Raw genomic sequence first — 20,724 nt, 5'->3', positions numbered from 1 at the left:
AACCAAGAAGAGAAGGGTTATAGAAACAGGACGCACAACGTACACAGCACACAGTTCTAATACAGTACGAACCACTTGGAGAGTATCGACAGAAAAACTTACAAGGAAAAAAACGTTTTACAAAACGAAAATGTTCTAAAAGATAAAAAGTATTTTAGAAAAGCCAAAATATCTTCACTTACACTGTTTCCTCCCCAAACCCACCCGTCGATCTCTAAGGATCTTCCCACCTCACTGATACACTTTTATCTCCTGGTCATCCTCAGCGGTGCTCCTGCCGCCCCCCGTTTCTGAGCACGTGGCTTATGCCTTCTTTTCCTCCCCTATCACAACTACGCCTCTCTCCTGCAGTGATTTCACTGGGGGCACAGGATATTCAGGAGTACCAGACTCGTGGAGTAGGGGAGACCGTGGGGGGCCAAGGGAGAGAGCAAATGGATACTCTGTAAACGTCACGTGATCTGAGTTCCTCTTGTGTGTTCTGTGCCCAGCCGGCCCAGCATGTGTGCCTGTGTATGCAAAGGGGTCCCTGGAACGTTGCGAGGTTCTCAGAAACAACATTTGATTTCAAGGTGCCAGAGGGGGAAAGCTATCATGCAGCCTTCACTTCACATATGAAACTACAGTCCTGACGATTTCAATGCTGAATCTACCCTAAAAATGGTTCCCATGAGGGTTCAGGAGCAAAACGTCAGGTCGGAGAAGCCTGTTCCGCCACAGCCCCTCGGGCGTACCTCATCTGACGACAGCACCAAGGACTGAGACAGCCCCGGGGTTTTGGGTTCTGCTCCTAAGCCGCTCAGGTCTGCCGAACTAGTGCTGCTGGGGCTGAAGTCGTCATTGAAAGTAAAATTCTGTAAAAAAATAAAATAAAATAAAGTAAGTGAATCTCGGCATTACACGAGCAGAGTGAGCAAACTGGAGGCAGGCGTGTTTGCAAGTTCTCCAAGGACATTTTTAAGAGGAAGATAACTCAGGTATAGCTCAGTACGACTCAACTGGGCAGGGGCTGAAGACAATGAGCCTTCTGCAGCTGACTGGAATTCGGGGCACCTCCCGCATCTGATGGAAGGTGTTTTAAAGAATGATTCTTCACTCTCTCCAAGGGTACAGAATTCATTATCCCCTGTAACTGCTCAGAGGAGCGATACTAATAAGCCTATTTTCCTTGACCCTAATCCCGATGAGCGACAGCGTAAGTAAGAACACAAGGTGGTGTGAGAGGCTGAGTTATTAGGGACAGATGGGACTCCTGTCAGGAAGGTGTTGGAGCGCCCCCGGGAAGGACTGCACACGGCCGGCCGTGGTAAATGCCATGAGGAGTGGCACCTCCTCACCTGGATGTACCCTTTTGATGACGAGCTCTGCAGACAGCAGGGTCTGACAACACTCATCCAGTTACACGCTCAGCTACAACCCCCTCGCAGCACCAGCAGACCACTGCAGCAGCTGTGGCGCAGAACACGCACGTGTCTGGACAGGCAACCAGGGCTGCGAGGTGGACTTCATTCATATATTCAGCAGATGCTAAGCTCACATTTAACAATGGCTACAGAGCTACATTTCTGAAATACTTTAAACCAAATCTGGAGTCTCTTTAGTGCAGGATAATAGTAGAACTACAGCAGCAACATTGAGATGTTTCTGAGCCAATACTAAAAGATCAACATGGCCTGCTGCCGTAGAAACTGCTTTTGTTAAAATCTGTAGACTGGCTGGGTTTCCACGGGAATGCTAAGCGCCTGACCAACACCCTCCTGTTTCAGGCCGCACTGCCGAAGGAACTGCGCTGTTAGGGCTCCACTACGAACTTGAACTAGGCTTAGTTGGTTATGAAGAACAGACACCATGTTAGAGGCTGGAAAACTCAATACCCAAAAAACTCAAAAGATTGTTAGAACTTTAGAAAAGAAGTCTGACTCCTGGAGGTAGGCCAGAACAACAGTGCAGCAACAGGGCATTCAACGCAGACAATAACCACTGGTATTACTGTTGACAGAGATGCAACCCCAGAAGCTGGTCAAAACCCTTGGAGCTGTTGACTGCAAGAAAAGAATTAAATTCAAGTAACATTAATCACATGTTTCTGTTTGAGAGAGAAAAGTGAAGACAGAAAAAAGGAGACCAAATGACAAGCGAAAAGTAGCTACTGTACGTGTTCTAATAAAATGTTAGGTAAGGTTTGCAGCGTCATGCTGGAAATAACCATTCTGCATGTAAAACACACCACACCTGTGCACCTAAGCCCATTTCTGACAGCTACAGCACCTTGGTAACAGAACGACAGCAGCTGTTCAGCATGTAAGATTGATATGAAAAGAAGGAATAAGGTGCTGTGTCAGCGCTGGCTTCTTATAGTTTTACATATTCTGTATTGAATACACATGGTCCCCAATTTATCTGTTCTCCAATCTTGAAGAGCACAGCGAAACAGTTTTGTAATGTAATCTGAAGTAGAAAACTTAGCAAACAGATCTATAATGCTGGTTCGTGATTCAAATGCATCTTTCCCAGCATGGCTTAACTGTCAAACTGAGATTAAATAGCAGTACGTGAAGAGACAGGCAATCAGAGATGTGTACACTCCAGAGAGGAGCAGGATTAAAGCAGGTGATGGTTACACAAGGCGAGGCTTTCTCTTCCCCACTCGGGGAGCCCCATGCAGTGCTTCTCGCGCTGCTAGCACACTGGCTCCTCGGTTCCGAGCGCGCACACAGGCTGAGAATGGCTTCCAAAGACCGAAGAGGAGAAGGGGTTTGGGACTTGCTTGTTTGCTTTGTAAATCCACGTGTTTTCTACCTTGCACCTCGTTTTATCTGAAATTAGAGTCTCAGGAGAAGGCTGAAAGGGACTTGTAGGTGAAGGCGGGTTCCCGAAGGAATAGGATCCTTTCCGGCTTTCGTTAAACCACGAGAAAGGCATGCAGGGGGAGTGATTGGCCGCCTGGGCTGCTGAGTGTGGCTTGGGCTTCCAGTTTTCCAGCCTGCCTCTGAAGAGCCTGTTTCACGAAAAGAACAGGGATGTTAGACAAAGAAAGGGCAACAACAGCTACTGAAGCGAATTCCCGAAGGACTCTCAATATAGTTTGGGAAACTGTTCAACTTGACAGAGTACCGATTTTGCACATGGGGCTGTAAGACTAATCTTAATAGTTATCTTTTCTGCACCAAATGGGTTCTTAGGTAATAATCAACATTCTCAAATTGCTACTGCCATGGTGAATTTTTATTAAGTGCACGCAGGGAGGGGACTGGCTGAATTAAAATCAGGGAGGCGGTCTTTGGGGAGCTGCCCTCAGGTTAGCTGCCGCCGCAGCATCTCTCTGGGTGACGCATCAGGGCTTCCCTGCTCCTGAGTCACCCCAGCTCTCAAGAGCACCTCCTTGCTTTCCTGTGGACTCAGGTCCCCCGTGTCCATGGCGTAGACAACAATCTCTTTAAATAATCTGGGAATTTCAGAGCTTGTGATACTTTAAGCACAACCTGTAGCTTCTTGGTTTTTCATCATAATCACGGCATTTTTCACAGGAGAAACAGGAGGAACACAAGGCCTGAAGTCCACACAGTCCACTGGTGGCTGAGGGACGCCCCCTCCTGACAACGTGCCCTCGGGCCTTTCCCCCCCACCCCTTGTTTCTCCATCTGTGAAAGGTAGGCATCTGTGTGTATTTCAGATACGGTTAAGAATTAACTAAGATAATATATATGTGAGTACTTTGAAAACTACCTAACTATGTAAGTCTGTTTATTGCTTGGCATTTTTTAAAGGATTCGAAGGTACTTGAACAACACAGATTTTTTTCCTTAATGCATGTACTTTCATTGCATTTCTCTTTTGATCAGCAGGAATACTACTATCCGGAGCCAACAGAGGAACGGTGGTTTATGTCCATTCGGGAGCGGTCGGCCCCAACAAACCCCAATGCTCGCGGACGAAGTGCCTAGTGCTTCACAGCTATCGATACAATAATGAAGTGCCTGAACGTCCTAGTTAAGACGATTCTTCTCCTACACGGATACTAAATTTCAGCTTCCTCACATCTCATTTCGAAACAACTGATAGAAGCAACACATCTCCTAAAGATGAATTTGATTTCCAAATATTATTGCAAGACTCCAATTCAACAACCAATGTGAAAGCACCGTGTAAGCCGTAATACAATGCACAAATGTGAAGGGGTTTATCTGTACTATAATTGTAGGATTTATCTTTAAGATAAATTTTAAGACAACTGAAAAGAATAGAGAAGTCAGTGAAGTTCTGCGAAACTACTGGGACTGGCAGGTTGGATGAATAGAACCGGGGGCCACATTAGAGATCCCAGAAGAGCTACTGACTTTGATAGTGTAGTTCTTAAAAAAAAGAAAAAAAGTGGGGCCAGTTTCCAGGACAACAGAGAAAGCTCAACCAGAGAGATATGGCATCCTTTGATTTCATCCTAAAGTCTAACTTTAAAATCCAGATGTATCCTTGGATACACTTCTTATCACGAGATGGAGCAGTGTGCTCACTATGCTGAAGCAAGCACGGGAACAGAGGCGGACTGCTCTTCCGTAAGAAGCGCTTCTCATTACTCAGCCACGACCCCGTCCTTCCCAGGGGGAGCCTGGTAAGAGCCGTCTGGTGCCACTGACCTTGGGCACCAAGGGGGAGGAGAGCGGGGCACTCACCTGAATCCATATTTTAGCACTGGTCTGAGCTGACTTAAACATTTTTAATATTTTATTTGTTAATATTATCCTGAATGCAAATATAATTTTTTCTGGTGCAGGAAACATTCCATTATTTACAGAAAACTCTTACACACGTTTCCCACACCCCAGCTTTTTCCTTCCATGTGAACTGGGTGTTGTCCCAACCTTGGTCTACAAAGCAAATCTGGATGGTGACAAGGAAAGGGACAGAGCTCCTCAGGCCCCCGGCAGAGGGGGGGAATCTTATCTCCTTAATGCACACAAATTCCTTTTCCAGAAAACCCTGGGTTCTTATCCTCTGTCCTGTAAACATATGCCTCTGGGGAAGATAAGACTAGCCATTCCAGCTTTACAGCCCTGGGAATGTTTCTATGAAGCCTCAGCTCATCCTGCCTGCTCTCATCCAGTCAGATATAACCACATGTCTCCAGGGAAGCCAATTTCTTTGGAGTTCTCACTCTCGCTGGTCATAGTTTAACTTCAAAGCTTTCTCGATTAGCGTAGGTCCCAAATTCCAGTAAAAATGCTCACCTCATCTAACTGTATAGAAACATAAAAGTATGTTCTCTGAAGTACCACATGCATTTGGCATTATTTGAGGAAAAACTAGACCTGATGATCGAGGCACTTTTAAAAATACTTCCATTCATAATTCCAGTAAGTATGGCAGTCCTTAAACACATGGCTGGGGTTTTCAAGTTTATAAAGAAGCCATAATTATTAAGGGGTGACAAACTTCTCCTACTAAATGAACTGCCTTTGTAGCAATGCCCTTAGAACCACCACCATCTTTTTAAAAACTGGCAGGGAATTAGAATGTTGTTTCCTAATTATCATTCTTTTGCCTGATTTGGAAAGGAGTTTTGGTAGTCCAGACCTTGGTAAGCAACATTTGAAAAAAAATCTGAAGGCCACATGTAATTACACTGTTCTATAAATCCTCTCTGCCAGGAAAATATTCGAAAGTAGTAATTCTACACGGACTTGTACATCTAGCACTAGGGTAAGGCTTTGGGCCATGGAACCCTGGCCTCTGCTGAAACGCCTGGACTTTGTCTGCAGCTTTACACACCGGGTAACGGACAAGCGGAGGAACAGTCCTGCAGAAACAAGGAAAGTGCACTTCCGAGGAAACGAACACTGTCCCTACAGCTGCAGACAACTACATGTTGGGGTATTTTCAGGAAAGTTTTCCAGTTCTCCATTAGAATCAAGATCAAGAGAATAAACTCTTAAAGGATTTGAAAATAGTTTTTCAAGAATCGAAATAGCTATGTGTTATACTTCACCTATTTTTTTTGACTGTACATTAATGGCTCGTTATCAGTTTTAGAAAAAATAGGGTCACAAGTCATGGCTTTATCCCTGATTGTTTTATTGCTCGGAAGTAAAACAAAGAACGGCCTGAAATTCAGTCTGCATTACCCAGGGATATCATTTGGGAGACAGCACTTCATGGCATTTAGATGGTTTAGCTAATAACTCTATAGTAAATAACTCATTTACATAAATCTGTAATCAATTTACTCTGGAGTTGGCACCCCAAAATTAAATTTAAAACAAAATTTTTTGTACTGGGAATCGAACTCAGGACCTTGCACTTGCCAGGCAGGTGCTGTGCCGCTGAGTTATATCCCCAGCCCCCTATAATTAAATTTCTTGGCTAAACATTCCATGGTCATTCTGTGGTTGATGTATTAACTTTGAATACAAAATCTGTAAAGTACTCAGAGCCTACAAATTAGATGTCATCAAAATCTCATTTAAAGCTCACGAACTGCCATCCAGAATGAGTACTAAAGCCACTGAATTCACAGATTGTAGATAAAGTTAACTGAAAAAAGGGACTTTTTTTCCAGTGAAAGCACTGCAGATACAGATGTATCTGAATCAGAAGGGGTGCAACTGTGTAAGGTCCTAATATCACCAAGGACACTGGGTGTAGAGCCAGCACCATCTGAAGAGAACCTGGAGACTCCAGGTAGGAGCTATGACAATCAGCTCAGGACTGACCACCCTGCGTGTTTCCTGGTGTTTCCTGCCCCCAGGCCTGAGTTCTGGTCTGAAGTTAAATCAGTAACTACTAACCCATCTGAGGTAGTCCCTGGAGTGATTCAGCCTTAACTCACTTGAGATGATGAAACTCTTCCCTGAATGCATTTCCCTCCCCTGGGAGGGTTTCAAATTGAAACACAAAGGGATCATGCAAATGAAATCCATGCTCTCAAACATAAATGTGAACTTTAGGACTAATCAATTTATTGCTTAGGTATTTAAGAGAATTTGTGCTACTGGAAATCTATGTGAGAAATTCGTCTACTGATTCTTTTTAAAAATTTTACTTTTTAATTTCTGATCCTAGCGATGGAACCCAGGGCCTCAGGCATGCTAATTATACAGTCTACCACAAAGTGATCTCCCCAACCCTTTATTTTAACATTTTAAATTCATATCTTAAAATTTTAAACACACTTTAATCTAAAAGTCATTTTAGATTGTTTCTCGCATCTGCTTCGTTTTTTCTTTTGCGGTGTCTTTTGCTGACATCTAACTCACACATTCTGAGTGCTTCACAAACTTTGTGCTCAAAATTAAAACATCATATCAGGGATTGTGATACCTCCTGCCTCACCTTTGTTGCCAGGATTGCTATTGCTATTCTGGGTCTCTTCTGGTTCCAGATAAATTTTAGGAATGTTTTCTTTAGGTCTGTGAGGTATACCAATGGTATTTTCATTGGAATTGCACTGAATCTGTATAACAACTTTGGGAGGATGGCCATTTTCACAATGTTGGTTCTTCCTATTTAAATGGATGCAACTAGAGATGATACTCATTAGTGAAACAAATCAGATTCACATGTGTAAACATCGTATTTCCTCCCTACTATAAGAACCTGAAAAAGCAAATAAAATATGAAAGGTACAACAGATATTGTGAAAGGGAAAAGAAACTGCTCAAATAGGAAAGAGCAACTAGGGTGAAGGAGGGGAGAGAAAAAAGAAGGAAGAGGGAAAAAATATGTATATATACACACAGGATAGCTGGGATAATTGTACTACTAATATCTGTTGGTTTATTCAAAGGAATTGTTTATGTGCAATTGTTTGATCAATCTTGCCTGCCTGTATCTGGTTATGTGTGCAACTATTTTGAAGATTATACTATGTAATATAACAACCACTGTTAATATCCTATCACCATGTTTCAAAATTCTGTATCATTTTTATCGCTCTCTATGCTGTTCTGTTTATGAATTTGTTTTTGTTAGCTTGGTTTTTTTTTTAAATGAAAAACACAATTTGTATGTATACATAAGGAGAGCTGGAATAGGTGTATTGCTGATGTCTGTGGTTTATTGAAAGGAACAGTCAATGCTTAAAATTTTCTTTTTTCTTGACCAGTTCTGCAGCTTGAATCTGGTAATCAGAATGACTGATCTGAAAACAACAATATGCAGTGTAAGAACCGTTGTTGAACTCCTGCCATCTTGTATGGTGAAGCTCTGCATCGTTTCTAATGTTTTATTTATTTATTTTTAACTTGTTACTGTCTTTGATTGTTTAATCAAGCTTATATTCTTCTGTCTAGTGCACTGAGCGACTCCATGAAGATAACAGTATGTAATATTTCTATCATTTTGTTTGGAGGTCATGTATCATGTTTGTTGTTTTTGTGTTGTTTTGATTTTGTCTTCATTGTTGTTTTGTCCGTTTTTTAATTTTTTAAATAAAAAATAAAAATGAAATAAAAAAATTAAAACATCAACAACAAAAATGAATCCAGGGCCTTCATACTCAGCTACGTCCCCAGCCCTTTTCAGATCTTTTCAAATTTTGAGACAGGGTGTCATTATTGTCACTCTGACTCGGCCCCTAACAGTGCTGGAATTACAGCATCATTTACAGGTCTGCATGGAAGTGAGCGCCTTCGCGGGGCCGGGGCAGGCAGAGGTGAGGTTTTCTAGTCCACGCCTGCGCATCTCAGTCCACACTGGTAAAAGGCCCGCGTCCACTCAGCCTACACGACCACAAGCAGGCAGACTGCTGCCTGACACAGCAACGGGGCAGGGCAGCCTCTGGGTACCTGTCACAGGGTACGACCTCAAATCCACCTCAAACTCACTGTCCTGCCGTGATTGCTCTAAGGCCCCCGAAAGGAATCCTGATGAAGAAGGAGCACCTGAAGGGCAATGCACAGAGCCCAGTCAGGATGTTACAGCCCTCATCCCTGGATGGCCAGCAGGGCCAGGATGGCCAGCAGAGTGTGGATGGGGACTACTTTGTCTCTCCCAGAAAACTGGCTTTAAGTACAGACCATAAGGACAGCCATTTATATTTATTAAGGATCTAAAATGTACTTAAAATGTGACGTCCTCAATCTTCTCAAAACCTGAAGCTTGCGGAATGTGTGTACACGCGTGCTTGTGTCTCCACTTTACAGGGGGAAACTGAGGCACGGAGTGGTTAAATAACCTGCCCAAGAGAAGTGGCAGAGTTGATATTTGAAATCAAGTTCTTAACCATTTTGACATGGTACCCTTGGTTTTCACTGAAAGGTCACTATTGATCTTACTTTTCCTTATTTAAGTTTTCTTGTTTTAGGGGAAAGGGGTTGGGAATTGAACCCAGGACCGTCACACTGAACTACATTCCTAGCCCTTTTAAAAAAACCTGTATTTTGAAGCTAGGTCTCACTAAGCCACTAAGTTGCCCGGGCTGGGCTCAAACTTAGTTCTTCTGCCTGGGATTACAGGTATGTACCACCATGCTGGGCTCAATTCACTTTTAAAGTAAACTATGTTGTTGTACAGCATGCACTTTTATATATAAATAAATAAATTTTGACACAAAGAGAATAGGATATACATAAAAGAATAAACATGAATACATGTTAATTTACAGACCAGCTGAGTTAGAAGTACAAGGATTTAGTTTTCATAAAATCATACAGATGAACACTAACAGAAATAATTTGAATAACATGTATAAATTAAAACTTCCAGAAGCTACATGAAAAATAGAGGCAAAACTAATTTTAACAATAATCTACTTTATGTAACCCCTGAATCCAAAATACTATTTTAACCGATAGGCAGTATTATAAATGAGTAAGTATTGTACTGTCTTCCTCTCCGTGAAAAAAGCAGTACCGCTTTTTTCTGCTGCACATCTCATCGCAGAGGAGCTGGTCAGCTGTGCCTGACCAGAGGCGACCACACCTACCCCGAACAGAGCACACAGTGGGGAGGAGGTCAGAGGCAATGCGGGTTCGCTGCAACTCACTTGTTTGGTTTTTGGTAGTGAACCAAAGCGACACCGGGGGAAAGTCATCACCACTACCTGGACTTCAGGCCGGCATTCTTGCTACTGCTCACGCGTGGGAAGGGGTGCGCCCTCCCTGGCACTTCCCCACACAGCGTCCGCCCTGCTCAGACCCGCACACTCGCTCACAGCATCGAGGCAGTGTCCAAACTCTAGGAGAGGCTCCCTGTCGTGGTCACCTGCTCCACCTGGAGCTCAGGGCTCCACTGGACCTTTCTGAGAGTGCACGAGGGGACAGTGAAGCTCTGGCCCAGTGCTCCCGGCTCCTGTTACTGGCTATCCCGCCTATTTACAGCACAGGACTCACTGAGTACCTATCTGCAGAGACCAAGTCCCACTCTGCTGTTGGGTTTATGATTCCCTGCACCTATTTTCTCTCTGTGCCTCACGCTGGTCATGGATCTGAGTCATTGGGTCTCCACAAGGAGCACCAGGGCAAACCACTCTGGGCGGGGGTGGAGACAGATTACAGCCAAGACCTAACTGAGGAGAAGTCTTGCTCTTTAAAACAGAACGGCCACAGGTTATCAGTGACTGATGACCTCCGCCGCTTTTAACAACCTCCTAAGAACTGGACGAGAAACCTACAGAGAAGAGCGTCTGCTGGGGTCTGTGAGCCCCTCCCTCCCTTTCCGAGCAGGCTGCGCAGGGGGCGGAGTCTACCCCGCTCTTCTCTGTAACTGCAGTGCAACCCTGTGGCTGATTAGGCTCCCGCCCACCCACCGAGGGGCTCTGCAAAACCAATTCCACTGCATCAAGATCCTGCCGGGCGCTAACTCTGTTCTTCTGCGGAATACGTCTTATAAGGTTCCGGGCCCATTACCAACCCATATAGAAGAACGGAGATCGCCATTAGATTCCATTAGTGTGACCCAGTTACTCCGATGGCTCAACAATATGTTCTGAAACACAGAAAGTCCACCTTCTTCCCTTGTTCTCCCACTGCAGATATATGAATCTCTTTCCACCCTACCAAAATTCTACTGCAATTATAAATCATTACAAAGTTATGAGTCTAACTGAAAATTATTCCTAACCTCCGTAGATGATGAATTATCTGATCCTAATGGGGAAGAGGGGGATCCAGAATTAACTTTTCACAAAGACACACCATCCCAGGAAGGCCAACTAGAAGCTGGGCCATGATTCCAAGCTGGCATGCGCTGAGCTCACAAGCACACCAGTAACCACCCAGCACCAGCACCCACTCAGGCGATAGTGCGGTAGCATCAGCTCTTCCATCAGGATGTGATCGTTCGTACTCAGAGCTCAGCACACTTTGTCTGCCAGGTGCTGTGTTCACGGCCCTCTAGGTGGAGCCTCAAAGTTGAGGCAGTGACCGCCTCGGACGGCCAGAGACCGAAGGAAGGACCCAGGTGGGGTCACAGTTTCTCCCCGCTGTGTCCCTGCACTCCTGCCACTCCCGGCCTTCAATGGTTTTGGTAGTTCCCTCCTGAGTATGTCTGACAGTTCCTACTTTTAAGCCATAAAGCAGAGTGTTGTATATTGCTTCAAAACCACACAAAGTCAAGCGCTTTTGAGTTGCGTATGACATGCAATTTCCGTTCGGTTTCCCCAGACTGTTGGCCTCAATAAAACGAGGGCTTTCTAAACTTTCTCCACTGGATAGCATAAAGCAAGACTAGTCTAGCAGAAGGAACCGATGTGGGAATTCTCTCTCCTCCTTCCCCACCCCACCATGCTCTTCTGTAATACCAAAGAGGTACAACTGCTCAATAGGAGTATGTCACGAGGAAACAGAGAGAAAGGCAGAAGGAAGAGGAGAGAGGAAAGAGAAAAGGAAAGAAAAAAGCCAGGAGGAAGGGAAGGGAGAGAAAAAAGGCAAGAGAGGGAAAGAAAGAAAGAAAACAACAGAGAACAACCTTCAATAGGTGAAACGATCCTCAAATCCTGTTATCACCTTCAGTACTTCGTCTGTTTCTTCCTAAGTGTAGGATATTAATCCCCCAGTTTTCTAACAAAGCTGCTTTGGAAGCATAGGTACCAGACGCGGCACAGTGTGCTGGAGAAACATGCAGAGTGTGGGCTCCAGCTTGGCCTTACCCGCCTGCTACATGACCTTGAGCACACCAATTAAATTTTGTAAAGTCACTGTTCTTTATCAAAAAGTATAGTACTACCACCTGAGGGTCGGATGAAACATAAATGTGAAACCACTTAGAAATTTGCAAATAATAGCAACAAATTGTTGGTTTTTTTTTAAACTCCTGCTGTGTCAAGCATCATTTAAAATCCTTACACTACCCTATAAGGTGGGTATAGTCTAATCCTCATTTACATGAGAAGACAGAAGTAAGGAGGGCTCCATATGTTGCTCAAGATTTGAAAGGTCGAAGTGGGAAACCCATGATTTGAATCTAGGCAGTTGGACTGCAATGCGTTACGCTTTAAGTTACGTAATCTCAGAATAAAACTGGGAAAACGTGACAATATGCTGTTATAAACACCTCTGTAGAAAAAATCTTTACTGAAAACTAAGCTCAGTTGACAGTGCCTGAAAAATCAAACAGCCACGTTCTTGCCTGGAGTGGTGGTGCATGCCTATAATCCCAGTGCTGGGAGGCTGAGGCAGGAGGATCACTACAATTTCAAGCCCAACCTGAGCTACATAGTGAGTTTAAGGCAAGCCTGAACTGTGAACTACAGAATGAGACCCTGTTTTAAAAAAATGAATGCGGTATTTAAAAAGCAACATCTGTCCATTAAGAGATGGTGGTCATTCTTAAATGCATGTAGGCAACACAGTCCTGAATGCCAAGGTACTTAAATGCAAAATTAACCTTTTAGATTTAACAAAAAGAGATGGCATTAGCATTGTGGACAGCCGGGAAAAAAACCTGAAGTATGTCTGAAGTGCCATATATATTGTAATCTATTAAACTTTGACTGAAATGTTCACGAGCCCCTAATTCTGTAGTTAAGGACCAATGGAGACTATAATTAAGGTAAGACAAGTATTATATAAGCTGACTGTACCATTTTTCTTTCATCTCAACTCTTAAAATATCACTTCAGCTCAGAAATATCAATCACCCATTTTAGTTAACAATGAAAAGAGAGGGGCAGAAAGTTTAGGCACAGAAGTAGATTTATGTTTTTAATCACCCACCCATACCTGCTACCTGCAGCAAACCTACTGGCTTCTTTTTCTTTCCATTTCTTTCCCTTGTTGGAATTCCTTCGCAAAGGGGCCCTATAATGACAGTGTATGATCAGAAAGAGGAAGTCAAACCATCCTCCTCCACTCCTCCTTTTACAGAGAGCTTGCTTTTGACATCAAAAGATACTTACCCCAGATCCACAAACTTCCGCTTAATTTTTCCTCCTTGCACCACCAATGGGCTGGATGCCCTTAGCGATGTGGGGCACTTGGCATCATCTAGGAGATATATATATGAGAAAGCCCAATTATTACTTTGTATTTTTAAATTTTTATGAGTGCATGTTTGCAGTCCATCACATTTACATTCACTGTGTGGGGCTGGCATAGTCTGTAACACATCTGAGTTTTTTTTACTTCCCCTTCCCCATCCTTCCATCTCTGGGTCCTCTTATTATTTAGGTCATGAATCTGAGGTCCATGCATCCAAGGGTTTTGCCTAAATTCTTAAATGTGGAGGAAAATAGTGGGTGCCTTTTAAGAAGACATAGCCATACTGAGAAACAGCTGCCTAAGCAGAGAGGTGCTGTGAGACAGAGGCCCACTACTACACGAAGGGTGCTAGTTTGCAACACACCGAAGGAATGAGGTACGCAAGAATAAATATGGCCACGTCATCCTCGGCTTTCAAGCAGAGACCAAGACAACTTTCCTTCTGCCCCCTTTCCAGCCCTGTCCACACCTTTCCTACTTTGGGGTTTTGTGTGTTCTGAAGGAACCCTGCCCACTTCCGCCTTAGCTGCTGAGAGTCTGGGAGATTTAGGGAGTAAATGAGTCCAGGATTTTCCTCTGGCCTCTCCCTTGTTAATACCGTAATGGCACCTGGCCAGTCCCGGGACAAGGTGGGCAGGGGAACATGGGAAAACTTCCTACGCAGGAGATTCAGCTATCAAACGTTTATATTTTTAGAAGGTTCCTCTTCATAGCTGGGTTAGAGCACAATCTGGCTGGCCTCCCATGGTGCAGAAGACGCCAGAATCTCCTCGGTGCTTGGGGCTGCTTCTCTGAGTAACGCTGGCGCTCTGAAGGCAGCAGCTGCCAGCGGACGGGGACACTGGAAACAACGCCGAAAACCAGCCAGAAGAGAGACTGTAAATGGACTTGATGTCACACAGGGGACAGGTCCCACTGGTGGACCTGCGCCACCTCTGACAAGGTAGGTAGCTCCTAAGGCTCCGCCCGAGACTGCTGAGCAAAGGAAGGTCCTGGGCACCGTGTTTCAACATATCCAGTTACCCAGACGATTAGCAAGCGGTATTTTAAACTTGAGGCGTTCTTGTGGATAAAACAATTCCTTCCTAATTGTTGATTTCTATCTGTCTTAATTTTTTTAACTAGGAACTCTGGCACGCAATGAAGAAAGGATCATCCTCCTAAGAGAGTATTCATTTAACACTGCAAGCCAATCTTGTTAAAGATTGTTTACTTCAGTACGAATTTCTAAACAGACCAACACACACCCTTTAAAAACATGAAGCGCTCACCTCATTCTTATGTAGGAGCCTGGCTTTAAATCTCTAGAGCAGCACAGGACACTGACAAATACTACAAGGTCTCCTAGCAATGAGCTTTTCATATTTTTAGTTAATGATACTCAGATTATAATGATTTCTTGAAATGTACATAATGAAATACAAGAGTCAGAAATATGTCTGTGTCAAAATCCACTTCTAGCCTCAAATACTTATTATGGCTACTTGTACCATTACTCTTTGAGTAACTGAACTGAATAGCCACAGATGTGACACACACACATGAAAAAATTCATAGACAAGGCACAAATGCCTCCTCCTATGGAGATTTTGTTAATGGACTTTTTTTTTAAAAAGGTAGGATTTCTATTTTATTTATAGAAGCTGAAGAAAAAAAAATGTTAAATTCTTCCAGATCAATCTTTAAGCAACTGTTAATGGCCATGACTGTTTTAAGTTAAAAGTAGACTGCTGAATTATCTTCTGAATGACAGGGAGCTGGGAGCTGCTAGAACGAGTGCCGGGAAGCCCAGCTGAGACAGTGCACATGGAAACCCTCTGACCTATCACACTGGAGCACTTGGACAGTCAGGGACGGAGAGCCAGGTTCTGTCTATCACAGAGCCTGCCGCCAGGCAACCTCACATCATTCCTTGCCTCACACATTCGCCAAAGTGTGCTCCAAGGAGCACTGAAATGAAGGTTTCCATAGGGCCAAAGAAGTGAGATTAAGGAATATATGTAATATTCTTTCCCATTTTAAACCAATAAAAGTCTATCTTTAATGCACATTAGAACTTCTAAGTCTTCATAAACACTATGATTTCAGGAAAAAAGAAGTATCACATTTTGAGCTTTATAAAAGTTATGCTTTTTATACTTTTTCCCTTTCCTTTGGAGGTGCTGGGGATCAAGACATTAGGCTTTCTGAAAGCACCCTAGACTGCGTGTCAGCTTGAGGCTTTGGCAAGCTGGCTTTTATTTTTAAAGGTAGTAAGTGATCTCCAGATAGGTAAACTCTAAGGTCATTTCTTGGACTATATTCTCCTCCATTTCACCACACGGACACACATGATTACCCATTTACAACCGCGACTCTCAAATCCATAGCTCTTCCCTGGCTTCTGTCCCAAGCTGGTGACCTCCAAAAGCATCATACACCACAGTGATGTAGGTGCACCCACGTTTATAGCAACACAGTTTGTAATGGCTAAATCTCGGAAGCAACCCAAATGCCCATCAACTGAGGAATGGATAAGAAAAGATGTGGGTTTTTTTATATAATGGAGTACTATTCTGCCATAAAGAAGGATAAACTTGACACATTTATTGATAAATGGATGGACCTTGAGACCATACTCATAAGTGAAATAAATTAGACATACGTGTAAATATTGCACTGTCTCACTGGTGTGAGAAACTGAAAGTGTAAGGAGGAACCACTGTACAAGAGACATGGTGAGACGGGAAGAAGTTGTTCAAACAGAAAGGGGAACTAGGGAGGAGGGTGAGGGAAAGGAAGGAAGGGAAAAGAAGGAGTGAGAAAAGGAGGACAAAATGGGACCTAAGCTTTGTAAAAGAGGAGGGGAAGAGAAGTTAAAGGGAGGGGAGAGGAACGGGAGAAAAACAGAAACGTCAAGGTATGTTATGAACAGGTACAAAGTCCCCGTGATAGATGTGATCACTGTATCTACCTAAACTGTATCAATAAACTTCATCAAACAAACAAAAAAATGAGTCACTCGTGTTTTCCCCGCGGTGTTTCCAGTCTGCTGTTTTCTGTCCATGACAAGCTGCACGCTGAGGCTCGAAGCCGGGCTGGACTGTGACTCACTCTCTCCTGCTGTCCCCAGAGTTCCTGCAGGACTCCCTCCCAGACCCTCACCCAGCTCACCGCCTGGCAGGGGCTCTCCGCTCAGCTCCCCACACCTGCAGTCTCTTCATGGTTATACCTCTGTTCAAAACAACCCTGAGGTCTCCTACATAGTGCTAAGGGAAGGCGCGAAGTGTTTCATTCTGGAGCTGTAGACGAACCTGCCTGTCTGCTCTGAGGTGCAACCTCTCTACTCTGCAGGAGCGAACTGCTTCGGCCAGCTGTGATTCGGTTAGGCTGATCTGGGTGCATACGCTTACTTATGGAAGTGAAGATAGAGGGCCTGCAACAAGTACGTTACTGTACAACTGCTATCACAGCCCACATTGTAGGTTAATTAATGAAAGTTGGTGAAGGACAGACCACCATCATCGTCAGGCTAGTCACCAACCTGACAAGCACTTCTGATGAGGTCAGAGGCCTGACATGAATTCTCTTGCCTCCACTGGTACTGTGCACTCCCTAAGTGCCTCGAAAGAGCTGTGCTTTGGACCGGCCTGTGGAAAAGCACCGTGGCGGATGAGGAGCTTGGGAGAGAAAGCCAGTGAGAAAGTGCCGGGGACGACACTGCAGCTGACCGTGAGTCAGGAAGAATGGGCGCAAAGGAACTTGTATGTTCACAAGGTACTGAGGGGAAAGATTACAGTTTCTGATCTGGTAGAGAAGACACTGTGGCGTTTTTTAAAATGTAGAGATGCACTCATACCTGCAGTGTAGGACTGTGTCCTACATTACTGCTGGCACTCGCTGACAGAATTCTTCAAATTCCAGTTTGAAGACTGGTAATCTGCCAAATCTGGCAACTGGATATCTAATTTAAATGATCACACCTTCCATTATCAGTGAGGCTGATCATCTGTATGTATCTTGTAAGTAATGGGAAGTTTCTCTTTAAGGAATGGACAGTTTACTTCCTTAGTCTATTTTTCATTTTTTAAAAAGGATAAAATTCTTTGGAGCTACTTGTACATTCAAGTGTAAATCTTGTACATGGAGTCCTTTTTATGTTTACTGACTAATGAAACTGAGAGTATCTGTAAGGTAGGTATAAAGAATAGGCAAAAAACAAAATAAATCCCCCTTTGTGGGGCCTCCCAGGCACCACCCCCATCCCTGTCCCCGTCCCCGTCCCTCCAGGCGCCTGGCCTCGCCCTTTCCACTCACACCCCCAATTCCCGTCTGAGCCTCTCCACTCTCCGACACCTGCCCATTCTAACCGCAGAGACAGAATCACATGCAACCTTCCGCAATTTGCCTTATCCGGTTGATATTTTACTCCATTACACAAGCAATGGGAAAGCAGAACAACAACAAGCTAAGGGTACCTTTCTCTTCTACCGTTTCCTCCAGGGTGGCCTGTGCGAGGCGGGGAGAGTCTTCCGGGTCGCGGTCACAGTTTGAAGGAGAAGAGCAGGAAGTGTCTCCCCAGACAGAGGAAAAAGGCCCCCCTTCTGGGTGCGGCGGTTCTTCCTGGAGCGCGGCTATGTGGTCAGCCAAGGGTGTGGGGCTGGCCTCTGGGGCGAGGGGCGGAACCCCAGAATCTGATTCCAGGGAAGTTCTCGGACCCTTGGGTAGGAATGATTTGGTAGCATGCATGTGGTTACAGAGACTGTCTGAAGGCTGTTGGTATAAGAGATTATAAAGGAGGTTATGCCAGTTCTGTGCAATACTTACTTTGAAATCAAAATGACCTTTCCTTTCAGTGACTCCCCATGAAAAGGAATTTAGTTTGTCGGTTTACCAGCCAGACTGCACGGTTCGTAACAGCTCATCACGTTAACATTACAGCTAACACACATACCCAGGATACACAGAAACAACTACTTGTACATTATTTTCCATTAGGTAAAAACCAACAGCTGAAATCACAAGCACCATCGTGGAATATGGCAATACGGATAACGCTCTCGGCTACTGTGCTGAAGGAGTAGAAAAAAGAATTTGAATTACAATATATCAAGTTGCATAATCAGGAGACAAAGACATGAATTACTCTAGTTGTTGCCTACTAGGGCCCAGACTCCGGTTGTAAAAGAGCCACTATTTCCAGTAAGCTAGAGCAAAAATAATACAGCCCAACACAGGCTTGAAGATGGTCACAGGCGCTCACCTTTCGCTCCAGGCTGTCCTCTCCATCTGTGGAACTGACACTGTCATACAGTCTTGTCCTGGTGGGCCTCTGGCGCCGGTTCTTCACGGAGAGCTGGGCACGAGTTTTCAGTGCGTTGGAATCCAGGCGCTCTGTCTCCGGAACTGCTTCATTCAAGTCTGAGATAAGAACGTAATAATTAATACATGAAATAGTCAGTGAGAGAAACTTTGGAGAAGACTGATAGAAGGACCAAGAACACTGGTAACAAAATCTCAAGGTTACCAGTAACACCGGGAAACAGATGACAACCACGATAGCCTGCTACAGCGCAGGTAACCAATCAGAGGAATTTACAGAGCAACGTACGAGGTCTAAAGGAAGTACATAACGCTAAAGATGACCAACATAACAACAAACATTCCCCTTCAAAGGGCATACAATCTTTCTACAAAATAATTATAAAAAGTATGATTTCATTCACTTGTGTGTATGTATACAGGGGTGTTTCAGGACCACAGATATGAGGAAGATCTTGGGGAGATCTTGGATCATTCAAGAGAGGATAGATAAGGAAGTTTACCAAGAAATACACCTACGCATGTGTTGAAGAAAAGTCTGTTCTGCTTGCATTTATTTGCATATGTAATCATGCCTTAGAAGTAAAGGAGTTTAGTGCCTGGGAACGTGGCACAGCCGTGTAGCACTTGCCTAGCAAGCACAAGGCCTTGCTTTGAAACTGCTCCACCGACTAAAAAAAAAAGTCTGCTTATCTCTTCACAGTGGCAGTCATTAAATGAAGCCATGTTTAAGAATTCAGTAATTAAGCATTTCTAGGTTTAAATAATTAAAAATAAGGAAATGATGACGTTTCAGAAAACTAGTATGCATTGGTATTAACCGAATAAAACAATTTCTTACACTGTCATTAGCTCAGGCAATTTTTTTTTGGAGCATTATCCTGAAGATGTGTTCTAAGTATGTTGAAAACCAAAATATGAAAGCATCTCAAGCTGTGTCTCTTTTATTTATGAAACCAAGCATCCAAAGGTGCTAAGAAATAAAATTAAATATATTTTTGCCAGGAGATATAGCCACTGTATGACAATATTTATAGAAAGTTTTGACTCTTCATTTCCTATATTTTATTAATTTTTAAAGAGAATAAAAAAAAACGACAACAACATAGACAAAAACAAAACAACATAAAAACAATAAAAATGATACAGGGTTTCAAAACAAAATTATAGCAATTAACAGCAGTACTTATATTACACATTGTTATGTTCAACAAAGTTGCTCAGATTATCAGATGTAACAGTGTAAGACTGATCAAATCATTAAAAAGAATAAAAATAATAAAAAAATTAGAAATGATACAGAGCTTCACTAAACAAGATGGTAGGAATTCACCAATGGTTGTTACACTGCATATTGTTGTCTTCAAATTAGCTGTTCAGACTACCAGGTATAAGCATGCAGAATTGGTCAAAAACTTTTTAATCACTAACTGTTCCTGTGAATAACCCAACAGACATCAGCAATACAATTATCCCAGCTATCTAGCTATATATTCCCCCCGCTTCCTTCTTTCTTTTTCTCCTTTTCCTCATCCCTTTGAGCAATTTCTTCCTGTTCCTTCCCTTTGAGCAATTTCTTTCCCTTTCACAATATCTATTGTATCTCTGGGTTTTATTTACTCTTTCAGGTTCTTACACTACGGAGACAATATGATGTTTACACATGTGGGTCTGATTTATTTCTCTTATGAGTATGGTCTCTAGTTGCATCCACTTACCTATAAAAGCCTCGAGTTTATCTTTTTATAGCTGAGTAATACTTCATTGTATAAAAATACTACATCTTTTTTATCCATTCCTCAGTGGATGGGCATTTGGGTTGTTTCCAAGATTTAGCTATAACAAATTGTGCTGCTGTCAACATGGGTGCACATATATTGCTGTGGTAGGTATGATATTTTCAATTCTTCTGGGAAAATACCCAGATGGGGAATGGCTGGGTTAAGTGGGACTTCTAACTAATTTCCATAGTGGTTTCACCTATCTATACTCCCACCAACAGTGCAGTAGA

At 43.4% G+C, this 20,724-nt stretch overlaps 1 protein-coding gene across 10 annotated transcripts in view; it reads right to left on the bottom strand.

Moving 5' to 3' along the window:
* Positions 1-20,724, bottom strand: part of Ppp1r9a (protein phosphatase 1, regulatory subunit 9A) — a 284,300-nt gene that overhangs the window by 8,373 nt on the left and 255,203 nt on the right. For 6 of the 10 annotated variants that reach the window (XM_005388052.2, XM_005388055.2, XM_013516008.1 and 3 more), the window contains 6 exons: positions 18,655-18,812; positions 17,870-18,164; positions 13,331-13,418; positions 13,155-13,232; positions 2,800-2,998; positions 735-854 (listed from right to left, as the gene is read on the bottom strand). In XM_005388052.2, the coding sequence (XP_005388109.1) occupies positions 735-854; positions 2,800-2,998; positions 13,155-13,232; positions 13,331-13,418; positions 17,870-18,164; positions 18,655-18,812 (938 nt within the window). The remainder of the gene's footprint in view (positions 1-734; positions 855-2,799; positions 2,999-13,154; positions 13,233-13,330; positions 13,419-17,869; positions 18,165-18,654; positions 18,813-20,724) is intronic. The other 4 variants (XM_005388057.2, XM_005388058.2, XM_005388059.2 and 1 more) reach the window with 2 other exon arrangements.

This window comes from Chinchilla lanigera, unplaced genomic scaffold (assembly GCF_000276665.1).
Source record: "Chinchilla lanigera isolate Chin_1 unplaced genomic scaffold, ChiLan1.0 scaffold00031, whole genome shotgun sequence".
NCBI classification, from domain to species: Eukaryota; Metazoa; Chordata; class Mammalia; order Rodentia; family Chinchillidae; genus Chinchilla; species Chinchilla lanigera.
This window is presented reverse-complemented; position numbering and strand designations above follow the sequence as displayed.